General features: G+C 54.4%; 7 protein-coding genes across 7 annotated transcripts; 4 read left to right on the top strand and 3 right to left on the bottom strand.

The window, feature by feature from the left end:
• Positions 1 to 1,704: 1,704 nt before the first annotated feature.
• Positions 1,705 to 2,574, top strand: INS49_009597 (uncharacterized protein; the record flags this gene model as incomplete). The annotated part of the gene is made up of 2 exons (XM_043170325.1): positions 1,705 to 1,862; positions 2,133 to 2,574. The coding sequence occupies 2 exons, from the start codon at positions 1,705 to 1,707 to the stop codon at positions 2,572 to 2,574; spliced, it is 600 nt and encodes a 199-aa protein (XP_043024890.1).
• A 423-nt stretch (positions 2,575 to 2,997) lies between these two features.
• On the bottom strand, positions 2,998 to 4,713 carry INS49_009598 (uncharacterized protein; the record flags this gene model as incomplete). The annotated part of the gene is made up of 2 exons (XM_043170326.1): positions 2,998 to 4,420; positions 4,490 to 4,713. The coding sequence occupies 2 exons, from the start codon at positions 4,711 to 4,713 to the stop codon at positions 2,998 to 3,000; spliced, it is 1,647 nt and encodes a 548-aa protein (XP_043024891.1).
• A 2,406-nt stretch (positions 4,714 to 7,119) lies between these two features.
• INS49_009599 (uncharacterized protein) lies at positions 7,120 to 7,707 on the bottom strand (the record flags this gene model as incomplete). The annotated part of the gene is made up of 2 exons (XM_043170327.1): positions 7,120 to 7,322; positions 7,383 to 7,707. 2 exons carry the CDS (start codon positions 7,705 to 7,707, stop codon positions 7,120 to 7,122), a joined length of 528 nt encoding a protein of 175 aa, XP_043024892.1.
• An 819-nt stretch (positions 7,708 to 8,526) lies between these two features.
• Positions 8,527 to 9,498, top strand: INS49_009600 (uncharacterized protein; the record flags this gene model as incomplete). The annotated part of the gene is made up of 1 exon (XM_043170328.1): positions 8,527 to 9,498. One exon carries the CDS (start codon positions 8,527 to 8,529, stop codon positions 9,496 to 9,498), a length of 972 nt encoding a protein of 323 aa, XP_043024893.1.
• A 544-nt stretch (positions 9,499 to 10,042) lies between these two features.
• INS49_009601 (uncharacterized protein) lies at positions 10,043 to 11,768 on the top strand (the record flags this gene model as incomplete). The annotated part of the gene is made up of 4 exons (XM_043170329.1): positions 10,043 to 10,411; positions 10,485 to 10,651; positions 10,728 to 11,371; positions 11,533 to 11,768. 4 exons carry the CDS (start codon positions 10,043 to 10,045, stop codon positions 11,766 to 11,768), a joined length of 1,416 nt encoding a protein of 471 aa, XP_043024894.1.
• Positions 11,769 to 16,378: 4,610 nt separating this feature from the next.
• Positions 16,379 to 16,749, top strand: INS49_009602 (uncharacterized protein; the record flags this gene model as incomplete). Its single annotated transcript, XM_043170330.1, has 2 exons — positions 16,379 to 16,563; positions 16,731 to 16,749. 2 exons carry the CDS (start codon positions 16,379 to 16,381, stop codon positions 16,747 to 16,749), a joined length of 204 nt encoding a protein of 67 aa, XP_043024895.1.
• Positions 16,750 to 17,137: 388 nt separating this feature from the next.
• Positions 17,138 to 18,674, bottom strand: INS49_009603 (uncharacterized protein; the record flags this gene model as incomplete). Its single annotated transcript, XM_043170331.1, has 3 exons — positions 17,138 to 18,021; positions 18,194 to 18,558; positions 18,616 to 18,674. 3 exons carry the CDS (start codon positions 18,672 to 18,674, stop codon positions 17,138 to 17,140), a joined length of 1,308 nt encoding a protein of 435 aa, XP_043024896.1.
• Between the last annotated feature and the right edge of the window lie 197 nt (positions 18,675 to 18,871).

The following is an 18,871-nucleotide window of genomic DNA, read 5'->3' on the forward strand; positions in this document are numbered from 1 at the left end:
CAATAAATTCCCAAAGCAAACCATACCACCTGCTCAGCCACACTTTCGAGCTCCGACGCCAAAATATACCAAGTTGGCGTTAGAACATATATTCTGATGCTTTGAACAGTGGCCCACGTTGCGGTCTTGCCACATCTCCAGATAGTCCCGGTTGATGCTGGTTCGGCTGTCCGGTGGTTCCTTGACACAACTATATGTGATCGGACTCCTGTAAGCCAGATACTTCGTATAGTGGGGGAGAATTGGATGAATGCGATTGTGTAGGCGTAAAAGACGAGCACAAAGTTTGAGATAGTCCAGGACAGAGGTTCACCATCCTGTTCTCGAACCGACGGCTGTATCACACAAGTCGCAGGGCAGGAGAAGTTATCAGCCCAGTGTAGATAAGCAGAGACCCATGAATGATAAAGCAGCATCCCAGCCAGCATAACCATAAACAGAATCCTTAGAATGGTGCTAAAATGTATCTTTCTTGCTGTAGCACTCTGAGAACTTAGAGGATCGGATTGTCTTTATAATTAACTATTATTCACAAGAATATACCACTACAACAGCAAGTGATCTTTAAGTAAAACGGTCATATATATAGAATATGCCCTATTATAGTACTAGCAAAACCAACTTTATACAGAGATTTCTATAAACTAGCTATCAATATCTCTACTGGTAGGCACCGCGGAAGAGTGGGTTCTATACTTAGTACGGCAGATGAACCGTGTGGTAGACTAACTAGTCAGCTCAATGTCTCTGTAGAGTTTGCAAACCAGAACTGATGGCTGCACGAATTATCGCTGACCTGCATTTAAGTTCGAAAGGTGTCCTGAACCATGTGTCCAGTGAGGAAAGAGACTCGAACTCTGGGCATCAAGTAGGTTGGGGTGGCTGCATTAACTTGGAAATCCCAATTCAAGCTTTTGCAACAGTGTTAGCTCAGCAAGGCCCAGTTCGCTTCTCACAATCAAGTGTAGCAATAATCAGAAATGTTTATTGGTCGCCTGCCTAGAGGCGCTGACTTGATGGTGCTAGATCCTGATAGGTGCCCGGAAATCGGGGCTCTGCGAGTTGGTAAAACCGTTGCAGCCTGTGCCGTTGGCTGGAGTCGAAGGATTCAGCCGGCCGCTCAGCCACAGGAACGAACAACAGAACATATAACCGCCAGCATACTGACACAAGGCCTATGCCCCACTCGCCATCAACCTCCACAGTCTGATCTTTAACACTTGCTTTGTGCGAACACATGCTACCATGAACAGCGCTGTGACCAAGCGTGCGGCCTGTGATCGGTGCCGAGATCAGAAGCTGCGGTGCCCACGCGTCAACTCGGCCACTGAGCCGTGTGGCCGCTGTTTGCGCGCTCATGCCATCTGTGTCACGAGCAGCTCTAGACCCAACGGCCGGCCACGCATCTCCCCCTTGCCTGTGGCTGAATAACTCCCTACCGGGTCCGGTGTTAGCGGTGGTGTGATTGGTCTCTCGTCGGCAAAACCTTCCAACAGAACTCCGGTACAAGCAAATATACCTCTCTGGTCCCCGACTGCCAGCTTCGATGCATACCCTGACTTTTTCAGCTCCTCGACCTGCGCCTCTGCTCCACACGAATCGAGCAAAAGCCAGGCATCGTCACCAAGGCCGAGTCAGCCCGGTGTTACGAGTCTTGTTGAGCTTCAGCTGCTCGGAGACGCGGGAGATGGGGACCTTAACGCGATGGAACTGGAGCGCAGGGCAAGCGTGGCTGGTGGCGACTTCCTCGAAACTATTGCCAATTTCGATCACACTCACTCAGTGGGGTGGGAGATGCAACCTATCAGCGAGATGGGCGTTGAGGAGCAGAATTTTACGACCACGACGCTGGCGGACCCCCCGTATCCGGCTCTCGAAATTGAGCGAGAACGTCGCCCAGCAGCTCAACAGGGTTGAAACGTATTCGTGGCATCCGTCTCAGGTTCAGGCAAGCTGCATGGCAAAAGGTCAGGGAATGGATCAAAAACCCTCTTGCTCAGGTTCTGCAAAGCAACTCGGAGCTGGCTGCGATCCTCCAACAGATGTCCTGCAGCCGTACCGACCACAAGCAACCAGACTCCGCTATCTCTGACTCCACGTTGCCTTCGTCCCAACATTGACGACTCACCCAGCACATCTACCATATTGCTGATATTGGCGACCTGGTTGCAGCTGCTCGAGCTCTACGACAAGCTGTTCGGTCACATTCGCGCCATATTGCAAGAAATGCCCCTTGATGCATTCCGAGTTCCCATGAGGACGATTGGGTTGCGTGTACCAGGAACGAGCCTGATGCAAGGGGGCCTGTCGATCAAGATCATGGTTCAGGTGATCAATCACCAGCTGGAAAGCGTGGAAGCTCTTTTGGGGCTCCCGGATGAGTACTCTGTCGTACGCCGCAGCGGCACCGGAATTGGGAAATCCCATACCACCACTCTTTTCTCAAGTCTCGATATGGAAGTGAGTAAGTTGTTTCAGACGGTCATGGAGGATATGTCCAACGGTGCTGGTAAAGCCACCATCGCCTCCCTATGTGACAATATCCAGGAAGTGCAGCGCGTCGTCGGGATGTGATGGCATTAAGCATTGCAGAGCTCGGGGACTCGCTCAGTACAATCAGCTCACGAGATAAAGTGGTCCCTCTCCGCGTCGGGCATGATTTAAGTAACTTAGGCGCCTACTTCGGAGGCACCATTAGACTAGTTCAATATAACAATATTGCCATAACTCTAATTACAAAATGCACGTGATCCCTTACGAGTCTATTGTGAATGAAGGTTGATACACGAACATTTTGTAACTGACGCTTCACTATAGACAGGTAACAGTGTACGGCCGTCACACTTAGACATGAAGTCACCTCATCCGTATATCCTCTGTGTCTATGAGTCCAAGCCACAATACAACGCTACATACACACCCCCAACAACATCAACGTTTGCTCCGCTTCGGTCCCGCGATGTGTTGTCCACAGACCACAAACTTTCTGTCATTACATCAGCTGTTCTTTGGCGCGGTCGGAACGGCCTCAGGATCAGTCGTTGCTTTTTCCTTGTCAACCATCCCGTACTCTGTTTCGAGTTCATCTCGCAGCTTATACTCCTTTTCAAGAGCAACAAGGAAAAGTCCGAAAGCAGCGAATGCAATGGCGACCTCCCAGATTCGCTTCAACCCGTCGGACAACACATTTACAAACTGCGCCGTTGTCTCGGGTTCCAGCGAGTCCACAAAAGAAGCGACGGCGTGCTCATAGGCTCGTCCTCCGGTCACTGTCTCTGCAACCTGGGGATCTGTGATGCGCCCGGAAAGAGCTGCGACCAGATTGTTGAAGATTGCTGCGGGGATCGCGGTCCCCCAGGTAAGCCCGAAGCTGCGCAAGAAAGCCCAGGTGGCCGTTGCTAAGGCAGTATCGCCCTCGGAAAGCGGCGCCATGATCGCCGGCAGGAGCGTGGGGATGACGAGACCGGCGCCAGCCCCTGCAAGGATTTGATATCCAACCCACTCGCCAGTGCTCGAGTCCTTGTCCAGGAGGCTAAAGATACCGAAGCCGATAGTCATCAGGGCAAAGCCGGCGTAGTGTGTGGGACGATATTTGCCGGTCTTGGACATGATGCCACCACCTCCTGCTGCCGTCGGCACGAGGATCAGAATAGTAGGGAGAAGGTATAGACCCGAGTCACCCGGCGACGCGCCCAGGACGCCCTGAAAATAAACTGGGAGGAAGTAGATGGACCACAAGGTGATGATGCTGTGTAGGAAGGTCAAGAGGTACACACCGATCAAGGTGCGATTGGAGAAGAGGCACAATGGGACCATCGGCTCTGCCACGAACATCTCAAGCACCAGGAATGCACCAAGGCCGAGGAGTCCAAGCACCAGCGGAACGATGACACGGAAAGAGCTCCAGGGATAAACGGCGCCGGCCCAGCCCAGGCCGACGAGGGTAGATGAGACGGCGGTAACGAACAGAGCGCTGCCAACCCAGTCGATCTTGTCAAGGCTCATAGCAAGTGTCGGCTCTTTCTTGGATTTGACATGTAGGAAAAAGAAGAGCAGCAACAGGGCCACGCCGCCGACAGGAAGGTTGATATAGAAAGTCCATCGCCAATCACTGTACTGGACAATGAGCCCGCCAAAGAAGGGCCCGAGAGCTGTGCCGATGGCGACGAGACCAAAGATCGCTGCAAGATAGTTGCCTCGCTGACGGAGGGGCACCAAGTCACACACGGTGACCTCGATAAGGACGTTGATGCCCCCCGCGCCTATTCCCTGGATGGAATGGCCGGCTATCAGCGTAGCCATGTTGGTCGCGCCCCCGCACAATCCACTACCAAATATGAAAGCAGCCGTTGAGATTATGGTAGGCCAGCGACGACCAAAGACGTTAGCGAGTTGGCCGACGAGCGGCTGTAGTGAAGTCCTTGACGTGGGCAGTGGTCAGCGCGGGTTGCCGATGGGAAAAGGGGGTGGGGGAAGAATGTTTACCCACATGGCGAGAAAATAGCCATTAATCACCCAGATGCACTCGCTTCCTCCACCAAGCTCAGCGATAATTGAGGGTAGTGCAGTGGATGTGATGGTTGCCTCGAGTGCAGTCAGCATGCCTGCAAACCCGATGGCAACAATGATAGCCCAAAATTTCAAGCCCGGCCTGAACGGGACCACAGCAGGCTCCGAGATGCATGGTGCGGGCTCGGAATGTGATGTCGACATTCTCCCTGTTGGTAATGGTGACCGAAATTTCTGTGGAAAGGGCGTGATAAATGTGTGTTCACGAAGCTACGGCGTGGAGAGAGGGCGTTCGGGTTGCTTGGTGGTTTGATCTTTGCAGCCAAGCTTTACCCGCGGGAAAGAAAAAAAATCATTAAGTCGACACTAAAGATTTTATTTCGAGTGAGTGTCTGTAAAAACAAATTTGAAATTCTTTTGAGACTTCATTCAACACGTAGATATTCGGAGGGTTTTCTTCGGGGGGGTTTTCTCGATACTGACGTGTCTGATGCCGAATGCTAGCCATGCACCGACCCCGGACCCCAGATTCGGTCTGGAGTGTGGTTGGCCGGCATGTTTACAGAAGCCAGTGGTACAAATGAAAATTCCTACGCCACTACCTCGTGGCCTCGAGTGCCTTATATGCAGAGGGGAGGGGGATAGTGCTATCATTTATTCTCTAGCTGTAAGAATCCACCAAGTGAGTACTTGCACTCGAATTTACTAACTTTTACCTGTCATTGTTGTTGATTACTTGATTATTTCTTCTTACCTTGATGGAACTTATCAAGCCCTGGCCTGTAATTGAAATCACGGCGTCAGCAATGAAGTCGGTGATGATCAGCAGACACCCCGCTGTGCGTGTTGTGCTCTCACTAATTATGTCTATGATCTGAAAAGCTGAAGTAAGCTTTCCATCCTGCAGAGGTTGTTGGTCGAGACTTGTCGAGCCGCCCCTAGCTCGTCAACAACAATATAGCTCGTCGGCGGTACATTTGAGCCGTATTTTTGCCGTCTTTTCACCATACCAGAATCACTCCTGTTAGTTAGAAACAGTCCCCCTACTGGAGCTGCTTTGTAACAGTTCTAAACAATCAACGACTCATTATTGGGAGAGGTTCGGAAGGGAAGCCATGCGGGATGGGTGCAGATTACAGGAAGAGTGCAAAGCTTCGGCGTCTAAAATGGCCCACTCAGAATTGCCCTCCCGTTCTTTTGCATATAGAGAGTCTTCTTAAATTCCAACTTAACGTCAATCTAAACAACCTCTTCTTCATCTTCTTCTCTTCCTCATCTCCTCATGCCCATTCTGGCTGGCTGGGGCTGGGGCGCCTTTCTCTCCTCTGGAGGAAGGTACTGAGTGGGCTGCGTACTTTGCACTCTTCTCGCACTCTTCGTGTACCCTTCCTGCTATACACCTCCCCAGACTGCATGGTTCATACGGATTGAACCGCTCCCATCAGGAGCAGTTCCAAGGGGCGAAATGTTTATCGTATTCGTATAAGCCCGGTATTGAAACTAATGAGCAATTGGGATAGAAGCGCCAGAGCTTGAGAGGATCGGCATGACCAAAAAGGGAATCAAAAGTTTCGAAGCTGGAATTCTGGTGCTCGGCGTCCCTGACGTAATTGCTGATTGCCAATGAATTGTCGTAAATCGTCGGAGTCGGATAGGCAGTAATAAGTCCGCCTAGGAGCAACAGTGCGATGAAAAGAGGGAGAATGACCGTCTTATAGGTCGTTGCCATGACTGGAAATCTGTGAAGTTGATCATGAAGTCAAAACTTCACAAAAGTTCAACTTCAACGCAGATTGTAAGTTATATTAAGCTGGAAAAGAACATCGAAGATCCGTGACAGGTGGCTTGATGAAGTTGAGGCCTGTGTCCTGACCAAACTAGGCAGCAGGAGGAGCCAACGTCTTAAGACCGCTCTACATCATGTCATCTTCTCATTTCGCAGTAGCCAAAATTTGACAACGAGCAATAGAATATTGAGATTATGTGTCCTTTCTACCTAATGAAAGTATGATGGCTTGGATGCATGTCACAGATGGCATTGCAAATCAACACAACACAAACATGTCGCCCAGATCGTAAGCAGCTTAACTTATTGCGTCTGCATCTCCCTACTATCTTGTCCTGATCGGAAATCATTTCATCAAAATCGGTTTCAGGACCATACACTCTACCAAACTCCTTTACAAATAAAATGTCGATACAAAATGACATTTGTCGGAATCCAGCTCATGCGACACGACTCGAACAGATTGGATTAACTAACAGAGTATCCAATCAGCCACAGATCTATTCGGTGCTATCATCATCACCATGGAAAAATCTCAAGATTGCTGCAGCAACCACATCGCCATCATGTTTCCAGTGAGCCGTCTCTGCTGCCCTGTCTGCATGGTCCAGATCCTCGATGCCGCCACTTTCAACCCTCAGCTGGATCTGTCTCTTGACCATGTCCTCGTCAAAAGCCAGATGAGCCTGCGTCGTGAAGAGTCTCCCCTGGATATAGACACCTTGCACCTTTGTATGGCTACTATGGCCCCACACATCCACCCTCGTACCCGGTCGGAGTAGACCATTCGACGTCTCAGGACTAGGTGGTGCCACCACATGGTCCTAATGCATCTGGTGCAGGTGGACGCTGCTGTCATCTGTTCGGAACAGCTGATGCCCCACGGAAGAGAGGTCAATCCTTGAATGGCCGAGCTCCCAGTCCTGGGTTGGGGCAGGGGTGACGTCGGCTCCCAGCATTCGGCATAGCAGCTGATGGCCGAAGCACACGCCGCTGAGATGCAGATCTGGCCGGCGCTCCCACAGTTCTATACCAAATGGTCAGCCTCTCTCTAATTTGTGCCACCAAAAAATTAGTACTGTCTCACCCTTCATCAAAGAAGTGAGCTTCAGAATCCACGGGTTATCGGCATGAGCGTCGTACATGCTCCCCGTGATCAAGACCCCTTGGTAATCGTCAAACTCCTCGAATTGCGGGACCTTGCCTCCCTTGTCTTCTACCACGAATCTCATGTCCGTATCAACACCCAGTGCGGGTACGTGTTCGGCGCCTGCATGCTGGAAGTGACTGTGCAGAACCTCTCCAAAACTGCCCTTCTCCGCGTGTGTGTCGGGGTGAGCCTCGTCCGTCTCCAGCACGATTATTCGCACTTTTGGTGTGTCTGGGGCCGGATACTTCTTGACCTTACTCATGACGTGTCTCAACGCAGTAACTCTGTATTAATGCCTAAAAAATGGTGTATTTGGTTTTGCCGAGTCTGACCGACGATGTGTGACTGGCCCGGGGTGTTTAGAAAATGGCATTTTGATGCCGGAAATTTGGCTACTTTCTGGCGAAGGTAATCCGCCCTACTTAAAGGTGGCCTTGTGCAACGAAAAGTCGAGTTTTCTCGCGTAATGCCAACACCTTCCACTCTTGACCAGCCATGGCGTCCAGTGCTGTTTCTTCCGACTATGCGTGCTTGTCTCGCCACTACACTGGGCTGAGTCCAAGTTGGCCTTGGCTGGATCCACTTTTGTCAGCGCGCCGCTGCTCTGATGACGATGGCAGCCAAGGGATAAAGCAAGACTATAGCCATCGTCATACCTTCTACCAAATTCGACATGAGGAGATGCTAGCTCTTCTTGCCTCCTATGTAGTTGAGACACTACAACGGGGACTGTGCTTTTGAAACGGGACAGCGCACGTTTCCTTATCCTTCGGCTTCAGGACTCACGCTAGTCCTCAAAAAGCCTGCTTAGTAGACTAGCTACCAGGGCATTCGGACCCGACAGAGGCCGGAGTGGGCTTTGAGTGCTAAATAGGTAAAGATCCGAAGGAATGATGTCGGGAATTGTGCCGAGGTATCTGGTGACGAGCGAAAAGCCACCTCGGCTTCGCTTGGTAAGACTAGAGCACATCATCCCGTATTTGACATTCCGGGAACGCCAACACAGGAGCAATAAAGCCTAGACTAATTAATATTCCTCATCCATTCACTTACATATAGTTGCGTTCATTACTTCCCAAATATGGCGGAGACGTTAGCAGACCAGCTGGCGATCGAGCAGACCGGACCAGGCCAGTTCATCTCCAAGGAGCTGCCCAAACGCATGGGCAACGCAATGCCCATTGCCTACGGCGGGTGCACCGCAGGAATAGCCACCCGCGCGGCCTGTGCCACCGTCCCCGAGTCGTTCTCGCTGTACTCCCTCGTGGGCCACTTCCTCGGCCCCGCGTCGACGACGGAGAAGCTGCTCTGCACCGTCCACGCCACGCGCGACACAAAGACCTTTGCTACCCGGCGCGTCGTGGTCAGCCAGCGGCGGCCGGACGGCCAGCTGCGCGCGTGCATGGAGTTGTTGGCCGACTTTCACGTCGAGGAGCCGGCGCTGATGGCATACTCGGCGCCGCCGTCGATTCCATTCGCGGGACCGCGGGAGAGCCCCACGGCGAGGGAGCTGGCGCAGAAAGCCGTCGCTCAGGGACTTGCCGGTAGCGACGTGGCCGAGAAGAACACCGTCATGTTCTCGATGATGGAGCAGTTCTTCGAGACGAGGACCTGCGCGGAGGGCCTGACGGGTCAGAATGTTTTGGGCCTCCTGAGGACGCATCCGACGGACCAGGACGATCTTCCGTTGACAGAGAGGAGTTCGGGAGATTGGGCCAAGACGAAGGAGGTCCTGACGTCGGCTGGCGAGAAGGCGGCTGCTCTCTCGTTCTTGATGGACGGCGGCCTGTCCTTCCTCCCCCTGTGGCATGAGCACCTGTGGTTCGACGATGCCGGGGCTTGCTCGACGCTTGACTTCGCTCTGCGGCTCTTCACGCCGGATGTCGACCTGAGCAACTGGCACCTCCGTGAGAGGAAGACTATTGCAGCTGGCTTCGGCCGGACGTATTCAGAGGGCCGGCTCTGGGACGAGCAGCGGAACTTGGTCGCGTGCATGACGCAGCAGTGCATATTGCGGCCAAAGCCCCAGGGCAAAGTAAGGGCAGTGCTGTGAGAAGATCTACGACGACTGTACTGTGCGTATTTATATACCTAGACGTGGATTCTCTTTCCTGTTTCTTTTTATTTGGCCAAGACGTGCGCACTGCTGCTTCACCACGGTATGCCCGTTGCCTATTCACACGTGGCCTACCCGCAGCATGACTCGCACCCCTGATGAGAGATCTGCCACAGGCCGATCTGTGTTTCAAACCCACCTGAACAGCAGCAGTCAATGCCGAAGACAGGTCAAGCGAGATGAAGTATGGGGTGAAGAGAGAAAGGGATAGGGACGGAGGCTGCCTCTGACGAAGTTGATGCGCGAAACAAGGTTGGATACTATATTTCGGCTAAGGAGACTACATTAGAGACTAGATGGGGCATGTACGACAAATATATGAGCATGATCAACAATGCCAGAACCTTAACATCTATCCAGGCCTGCGATCAGTGGTAAGGGTGCGGGTGATCTCCTCTCAATCTCTTCTTCCGTGATTTTCTTCTCTCTGGAGCCGCGCTCTTTCTATTGGCACATTTTATTCTATTCGACGCTTTGGAAAATGGTCATTACTGTTGGTGACGTCGTCAACGCCACCTGGAGCCCTCCACCAGCAGCATGGCTGAACTTTACCAACTGCTCTGCAGCAGCCGCATGGCTCGCTGCATATGGCCAGCTTTATGAGGACGAAGGCTCGCTCTGGGATGGTGTCTCTTTTGACATCGTGATTGGCTATCTGGGGTCTATGATACCCAGGAATTGGACCAAACCGACGGACGCGAACCTTCTAGTTTGGTATCATGAAAAGAATTACTTCCGAGACAACAACGCACTTCTCATGGATATGATCAACTTTCCGTTGTCAAAGTGCAGTGCACAAGTTTGCCCAAAGCTTCAGTGGGAAGGCGATCCCGATCTCACTGGTGTTGGCGTGAGTACTGCTTAGCTTGCACAGTCCACCTACCAACTCTTACCTACCCATGCTGACCACAGTGGTACATCAGGCCATGATGTCTTACTACATGCTGGCCGTTTTCGCAACTTTATACTTTATCGTTCTTTTTTCGGATAGCCTCAGAGACTATTCAGGAGCAGCTATACCCGCAGGACAGAAGGAGGGCCATAGTATCCTCATCAACTGCTTCCGGAAGTCCCTGAACACTTTCCAAGAGTGAGTTTCTCAAGATAATTACGATATAGGGCCATAAGTAAGCTTATGAGGATCTTATCTCTAACATGGTGTTTAGCGCCGTCCTCCTCTTCGCCATATCCGTCAACGTCGCCTCCATCACGCGCTGGGCAGCACCAATAGTCCACCCGAACGAGCCGCACGCCTTCTACGGCCTCCTCAACGCCAACTTCATGTCCTCCTTCTCCATCTTCCCGGCCCTGGCGCTACAGTCGCTGTCCCCGGGCCTGCGCCGCAAGCGGATCCGCCTCTTCCTGTGGTTCCTCGTCATCATCTTCGCCCTGACCGTCGAGGTCCTCTACCGCTACGTCTACGGCGCCTACTTCAAGTACCTCTGGAACCAGGACACCATGGTCAGCGAGGACATCTGGCTGGCAAAGTGCGACTCGCACAAGATGCGCAGCATCCTCGCGTCCATGACCACGGCCGGCCACGTCTTCCTCGCCCTCAACTGCCTCCGCTGGCTCTACCACGCCACCGCGACCTTCCGCCGCAGCAGCCTCGAGAAGCTCAAGAACGGGCGGGTCGACTACTCGGGCGCGGGGCCGTGGCGCCGCAGGTGGGAGGCGTCGCAGCCGTACCTCCGGCTGCTCGACGGCGCCGTCTGCGGTCTGTTCATGTGGACGTTCCTGTTCCTGTTCACCGCGTACAGGGAGGCGGTCAAGCAGAAGGCGGCGAGTCGGACCAGGACACGGAGTGGACGTTCGGGCAGGTCTTGTCGCTTGTCACTTGGGCGCCCGTGGCGCTCGAGCTGATTACTGTTTATCTTTGTGAGTGTTTCATTTTTTTCTTCTTTTTTTTTTTCTTTTCGAATAATTCTTCTCTCAGCCCCATCAGCGAGTTTGTTACTAATATCCTCTCAGATGAGACGAAAGGTCGTGCCAAAGAAAAAAGCGCTGCTGCTTTCCGCCCGTTATCGCTATCGAATCCATCATACCACGAGAAGCCGGATGACGAGCACGTGTACAGGAACCACTGGCACAGAGTACCACTGGATGATGTTGAGCGGCCGCGGTATAGCATGGATGCCCAGTCCTCTCAGTCTGCTCGGCCCTGGCCTCGGCTGCCGATCACGCCAAGGAAGAGTCACTTTAACTAGAGCTCGGGGATATTCTGCGTCAAATCGAGATATCATAATTGTACATTTATCAGATGTCGTGCTCCTCCCTGTGCTTTTGTAGCCGAGACCAAGGTGACCGGTCTTCAACTTCCGATGTTCTGCGCAGCCGGCTTTATTTCTGATGGCTTGATCTTCCACTCCTTCTGTGTAACGTGAGCTGCATGGACCAATTCTAATTCTGGGCAGGTCGGTACCCCTATGCTCCGAAGACCAAAGGTTATCACAAGGTAGTCGATCACATCCGGACTTATAAACGAAATGATCTGGGAGTCTACATGATCTCACTCTGCCATGCTCGAGAGTATACAATCTGTTTATCCTAGGAAATAGCGCACGAAAATACCGAATAATAAAGGCAAACATCCTCATAAGACTCGGACTTTAGTAGCCTCACGTAAGTAATCGTATATTCATGGACAATCATAAGAAATAAAAAGACGTTCATCTTTCACGACGTGGGGGCGTTACCAGCCTGGAAGCGACTTAAACACGAGGGATGGCCATCAAGATACTAAAAGACTGTTCCCAGTGACAAACAGCGTCACAAGATAGACAGGTCGCCACAAGTAAGAGAAGCTGAGCCAGTCGGTTGGATGATGAGCACGCAACACAAAATCAGGGCGATGCCATCCGCGCCGGCCTGAAATGGTGGCAACAGGCAAGCGCGTATTTCATTGACTGGGTCTCGCTTGGAAGAGAATTCAAGGAAGGCGATATAGACCAACCACACCAACTCTTCATCCCCTTCCATTGTGGCGCAGGGAGGGCGGGCCATTCTCGGTCTCCCGGGGACGTGGGGTGATGCGAGGACCGGCCATGTACATAGGCGCCGTGACTGATTGCTCCCACACCGGTGTTGTTGGTTTAGGAGATCTTGACGCCAACCTCGGCGGCAACGCAGACACGTCACTCATCCCACGACGCGTCGTTGATGTCACCGTTCAAGATTCCTTTCCCCCATGAATGGACCGTCCAGTCGAAGTCACGGCAGATACCAATCAGTGCTGCTAGGGTAGCCTCGGAGTGACATGGAAGGAAGGTGATGGGTAATATGAGTGTCACCTCCTGACAGAAAGCACTGGCCGACGCGTATTTGTCAATATTGGGCGGCTTACCCGTGTTACACGGTGAATGCCCGACCACGGTGCGTGATGTGATAAGGAGCCAGGAATCGGTGGGCCGGATTGAATTCAGGTCATCGCGGATGTTGATCTTGACCTAGCAGCAAGGAACTGCGAGTTGATGTCGAGATAACACATCATCTTGATCTTGGGTCACCACCGCCACCACCCATCTGCGTCTGGCAGGCTGGCTAACATCTTCGTCGGGCAGTACTTGCTCGAAGTCAAGGTACATGAGGCAGCTAATCTCAGACATCTGCTGAAGATATCGAATGAGGCTCTCGCGACGTGTCGCAAGAGTGGCAACCAGGTCTTGTGCTGCCCTGGCCCTGTGGGGATGAAGTCATGCTGTCTGAGACAGTGAGCAGTGACAATGGAAGCTAAAGGCCCTCGAACTGCCAGCAAGTGAGACACCCGGGGAACGATGTGTCGTGTCGGGAGTGGGGCTACGAGCGATCTCGAGGAATTGAGTCGATGGGGAGGGGATCCCACGTGCGGACCTGAGGCCTGGTGTTGGACTCGAGGCGTAGACGCGCAGCCAGAGGTAGTCACCACCCCGGGAGGATGACCACACCACACTGCCAAGGAGGAGGGGAAGAAGCCCTCAGATAAATTCGATAAAATGAAAATCCCTTTGGCATTAAAAAATAATCTGCGAGAAGCTTGTCTAGGGCCATGTAAATGGTCCCTCAGTAGATGGCAACCAACTCCTGACCATTGAAGCTCCCACGAGTCTGGTCATGCCCGTCGGCGCAGGGGCAAGATGCCTTCGATCTGCAATGCAGCACACCAACCGTGATACGTTCCACGAGACCCGGCGAAGTGGGATTCCTGAGCTTATTGACTATTGGCTGGCACCGTGGGGGGCACCGCAGCAGTAAGTCCGGATAGCCCGCGCTTGTCTGTCTCTCGGGGTGTCTGAGTCACCACGTCCGACCATCGAGAAATCACCATGAATTCGACGTTGTAATGTAATTCTCCTCAGTAGTGCTCAATTCGCCATTCTCAGCTCGGAGCAAAAGCAAAAAAGGAACGTCGGTGACAAATACGTCACCGACATCAGTCGACGCCGGTCGCGTGGCGTTCAGGCTAGAGATGTCGCGAAGGTGAGGGCCGATGCAGCCATTCAGACCAGTTCAGCCACGCCGCGCGGGATTTTTACTTGGAGACACCCAAAAGGCAAAGAGATAAATTCGAGTGATTTTTCTCATTGGACAACAAAAACATCGAGCGATTGAAAAAGGAAGGCAAATAGAGATAATAACGGCCTTGTTAAGGCTCTAGCTGGGTAGCTCCCGTGCAAAGGACATCACATGTCGTGTGGCGGAGGACGCTTGACCGTGGGTCAGAACTGTGGAAAGCTCAAGTGCCCTCAATCAGGAGGAAGGCCCGCCCCAGGGATCCCCCAGGCTTCAGAGGGGCTGCTGCTGATGGGAGCTCCACTGCCGACCCACACACCAGTCCTCCAAGGCTGCCCCACCGTTCCCGTCGCTCCGTTCCTCGCCCACCACCAGCCCGTCCCCAGCAGTGCCTAGCTCCCATCCCGCCATCCCCTGGACGGCGTCTATTCGTCCCTCCGCCACGGATGACTGACACCTGGCCCCTGCCCTGCATGAACAAGTCGGGACACTCTGGTCATCTGCCCAAGGCGATGCCGGGACAACTCATCACTGTCAACCACCCTTCAGCAGCATACGAGAGAGTTGGGGTGGGAAAACAAGGCAGCCGGCCTCGAAACGGAACGTTCAGGCTATTGGAAACGGTCCACGACACAGTTACTCCTCGACAAGCCACTCTACTCGAGTATCAACCACAGTCACAGCGACATCTGGCTATCGGCGCGAGTGCCCGCGCGTAGAGTGCGGCCAAGCAGATGACCTGCCATCGAACCTTGCAGCTCATACCTTGCTTGGCCATGGCCGCGCGGACAGCATCACGACAGCTCGTTCGTCACAGATCGGCGTCACTCACCGAACAGCAAAGCAAGCCCGAGGCCATCTGCCACTCTGCCTCAACTACAGCCCAATCGCCAACCCCCATCGCCAGAGAGAGCGCGTCGTATGCCCTCCGGTGACGAGGCGAACGCCTTCACCACGCCGAGCAACAGCAGAGGGCCGCCGAGGCCGCCCGCCCCTCGCGCGCATGCGTGCCGCTGCTGCCCTGCGCGGGATAGGTGCCGGCATGGCGAGAGACGGGCCGACGCCGCTCTTCTGCGTTTGCCCTGCTCGTACGGCACGTGTCTGCCACCGTGCATGCCTGGCATGCTGGCGACCAGTCCCCCCCACGCAGCTTGTTCACCGGCGTGTAAGCACATGCACTCCTCTGGCCGAGCCCAGTCCAGTCGAGGGCGACCGAGAGCACCCGCCGGTGATACCGCATGAGCTCCCCGGCATCGCCTCGTGCCATGACTGCATTGTTGGTATCTTGGCGGTGCTGCACAGGCGAGACGTGCTAATGCAGGCTGCGGGCAGGCTGCCTTCCACTGGGTGTTCCACGGCCCTTCCATCCAGCCCATCTACTCTCCAATACGGGGCGATCACCGCGTAGATCTATACGTACGCGGCGCTGTCTCTCTTTTGCCTGATATGATCCTTAGTCAGCGGCAATGGATCAAGCCCACAAGGCCCCAGCACATACACCGCCCAGGCGGCACACGTACGGTGACGACCACCTCACACCACCCGCAGGGACCCCCTCTTCCGCCCTCTCCATATGGAATATGAACGCGTGCCGGCAAACAAGGCAAACGTCTCTGCTGCCTGATTGATGGGGACACAAACCAGCGGTCTGCCTAAGACATCTGTCTGTCTTTCCGATCCTCCTCTGCTGCGGCTGGGGGTTGCAGCTTACATCAGCGCCGGGATCCTCAGGCGGTAGCGAGGTAAGACGAGGACGTGGGTCCTTTGTGTAACGTGTGCGCGTGGGCATCATGATTGACCGATCGCCACCGCGGCCCCGGGGGGGGGGGGGCAAGGCACACGCAGGCAGGCATCTCTCTCTTTCTCACACGCATGATGCACCACCCCGCGCAGGATTGAGCCCTACGGGGCGGTGGTGTTAGTGACACCGCCGCGACTGAGGCTCAAACTTGCGTCAATCCCACCCACGCGCGGGTTCGAGTTGTCCATCGCGAGGGCCCAGCCGGGTTCAATCTCACCGGTCTCTTGTTTGACTTTACCACTGAGACATGTCGGGGCCGTTCGCTCTTATAAGAATGCTCGTCATCCACCTTCGTTTCCCGAGTTGGGCATACTTCCATCAAGAACAGTCAGTCACGCTTCTTGGAAACAACTTCCATTCTGTGACTACCACCACCACACCTTTTGCCATTATATAAATCGCATAAGTCTTAGCCAGCACCAAGATCACTCCTCATAATCCGATATCTCTCACCTGCATCCCAACAAGCTGCTTCTGTGTCTACCACCGATCGCTCACCCAACCAAGAAAACACACACATACACAAAGATGGAGTCCATCACAGCGCCAACATCAACAGACCATCCACTCAACCAAGACCGCAAGAAGGGCAGCGACCGCGCCACGGTCCGGCGGCAGTTCTTCCCCCGCGCGTCCGGCCTGCCCCGCGGCAAGGTGAGGACGGCCGGCGCCTCGGAGCACGCCAGCAAGACAAATATCGGGAGCCTGGACATGTGAGGCACGGACGGGGCGCAAGACGGGGTCACCAACTGCACACAAAGCAATGGTGGTTGAGACGACAACGCATTCAAAATTGATCACGGATAGCAAGCATCGGGCCACTCGCTGCCCTGGAGCGGAGGGGATGACGGAATGTAACAATAACGAGATCTCGTTTTAGGGGCCGCGAGGCCGAATAGTCCTTGTATTAATGAATTTATCGAAGAAAAACGCCAACTCAGGAAGGACCGTGTTGGAATCGCACCACCGTGTACTGTTCAAACCGTCATGTGCTCGTCGAAACCAGGTGCTCATCGAACGTGGCCAGTCCCGTTCTAGCCCCCTCTATGGCATGATGCCTGCTCATTGATTGTGATGCCCATGCTCGATGCGTCGCATTGCAGCTCGGAGTGATATCAATTGTCATGGCCTCTCCGACAGTCTTCGGCGTAACTCGCGAAAGTACTCTAACTGCATCCTCACACCGTAATCGTCCTGGTCTACAGTCGTCGTGCTCGGCTCGCGATTGTCCTGGCCGACAACCGTAGCACTCGGGAAGCTGCGAGCTGGACCTGGGGATGCGCAGGACTATTGCGTTGCCCCCGAGAGCAGTGGGTCGATTGACCCGGGCTGGAGGCCGGCCGGGCGCTGGCACACGGGCGGATTCGCAGGCGCCGGGTTCGCGGGCCCGGGCATGCCGGAGAGGTCGAGCTGCGCCGGAGAGGGGGCCTCGAAGGTGTTGTGAAATCGCCCAGTGGGCACGGCCGTGGGACCACGGCTCGGTCCACCGGTGGAATCAGACTCCAACAAGGCCTCGCCCTCCTTGAACAACTCCGTACGGTCAAATGCGTCGTCGAAATGGCTGGATGTACTATATAGCTCGCACTCCATCGGGTCCGGGTACGTGAAGGCGCTGGAAAAGCTCGCGTTGCCCTGGATTGCGTTGGGATAGCTCGGTCCCCCGGAGGACGGGGACGGCACTGGGGGGAAGAGGGAAAAGACGCCGGGCCTTCCTCCAGATCGTTGCTGCTGAGGCCCGCTGGCATTGTTCGTCGCCAGCGAGGACGTGAAGTCGTACATCCGTGGCGTATCCATGGGCCGGGGGTGATCCTCGTACAGCGACGGCTGGTCGGGCAGGCCTACGACCTGGGACGGGCTCCTCGTGTTCAGGGTCGACGTCGCAGTCCGGGCTGGGGGGAATGAGGCATGCCTAGCCCCAGACACGACGGAACTCTGGTGAAGAGGCGGTTGCGGAGGATACGTGGTCCGTGGCTGGCCGAACCCCTGGATTGCCTGGATGGACTGGATCTGGCGATTGGATAAGGAAGGGTCTTTCTGCGTCCCAAAGCGGTCCACGAGGGGGTTGTCGATGTTGGGCTTCGGGGGATTGTCGGAGTCGTCCGATTCCGTGCCGGGATCAAAACCGCGATTTCGTTCCTGCCTTTGCTTGGACGGGACGTCTAGCTTCCACCCTTTGCGGTGGACAGAATGGGCAGTCTCTCCTGGGTTCTGTCTCTGCCATGGACGGCAAGGACGATAACTTCGGCTGCGGGCGCCCTGCATATCCTGGATGGAGCCGCGTTTGTGTGGCCAGCGGGGTACCTTGGCCGCTGAGAGTGGAAGAGTGTCTAGCTCGCCTTTTACCACGGGGCCCTGCCTCCCCCCTCAGCTTTGCGCAATCCTTGCAGCCGTATGCCGCGTTCCTCCTGGAGCGGCCATCTTTGCCAGGCTGGGTCTTGAGTTCTGTACAACGGGCGCACCACTTGCCCTTGCCCTTTGCTGGGCGGGCCGTCTTCGAGGGAGTCTGCTCGTCAGATGGGGGAAGACATATCTTTGTGCCGGGACCAGTGGCGTAGACACAGTCATTAGACTTTTGAGGCTCGCGTTGGTCTTCACCGAGGGGCCCAAGGGTGGGAGTCGGGACTTGGAGCGACGCTGGCTGGTCGTGGCTGTTCCCAGTGGGTTGCTGCTGGCCTGGACGCTCGGTGCTGTCTTCGGGCGCGACGATACTGTCGCGTGAGAGTTACATGCCTGAGAGCCAAGTTGGGGATACCAGGTAGGCTTACATTTGTTGTTGAACTGGGTCTTCGTCGCTGGGAGCTCCCTGTTGTTCTTGGAGCGCCATGGCTCTCAATCACGGAGATTGATGCAGTATTTGTCTGTCCGGGCGGAATGAGGAGAGTACTAAGTGTACAGTGTATCTACTGGATTCAGAGAAACGTTGATGAATACCTGGGATTGACGCTCTCCCGCGAAATAATGCCGAAGAAGTTGCTTCAGTACGGGAGAGCGAAGTTCAGTGAATACCTAGGTAGGAGGGCT

This window comes from Diaporthe citri (genome assembly GCF_014595645.1).
Source record: "Diaporthe citri strain NFHF-8-4 chromosome Unknown scaffold_4, whole genome shotgun sequence".
NCBI classification, from domain to species: domain Eukaryota; kingdom Fungi; phylum Ascomycota; class Sordariomycetes; order Diaporthales; family Diaporthaceae; genus Diaporthe; species Diaporthe citri.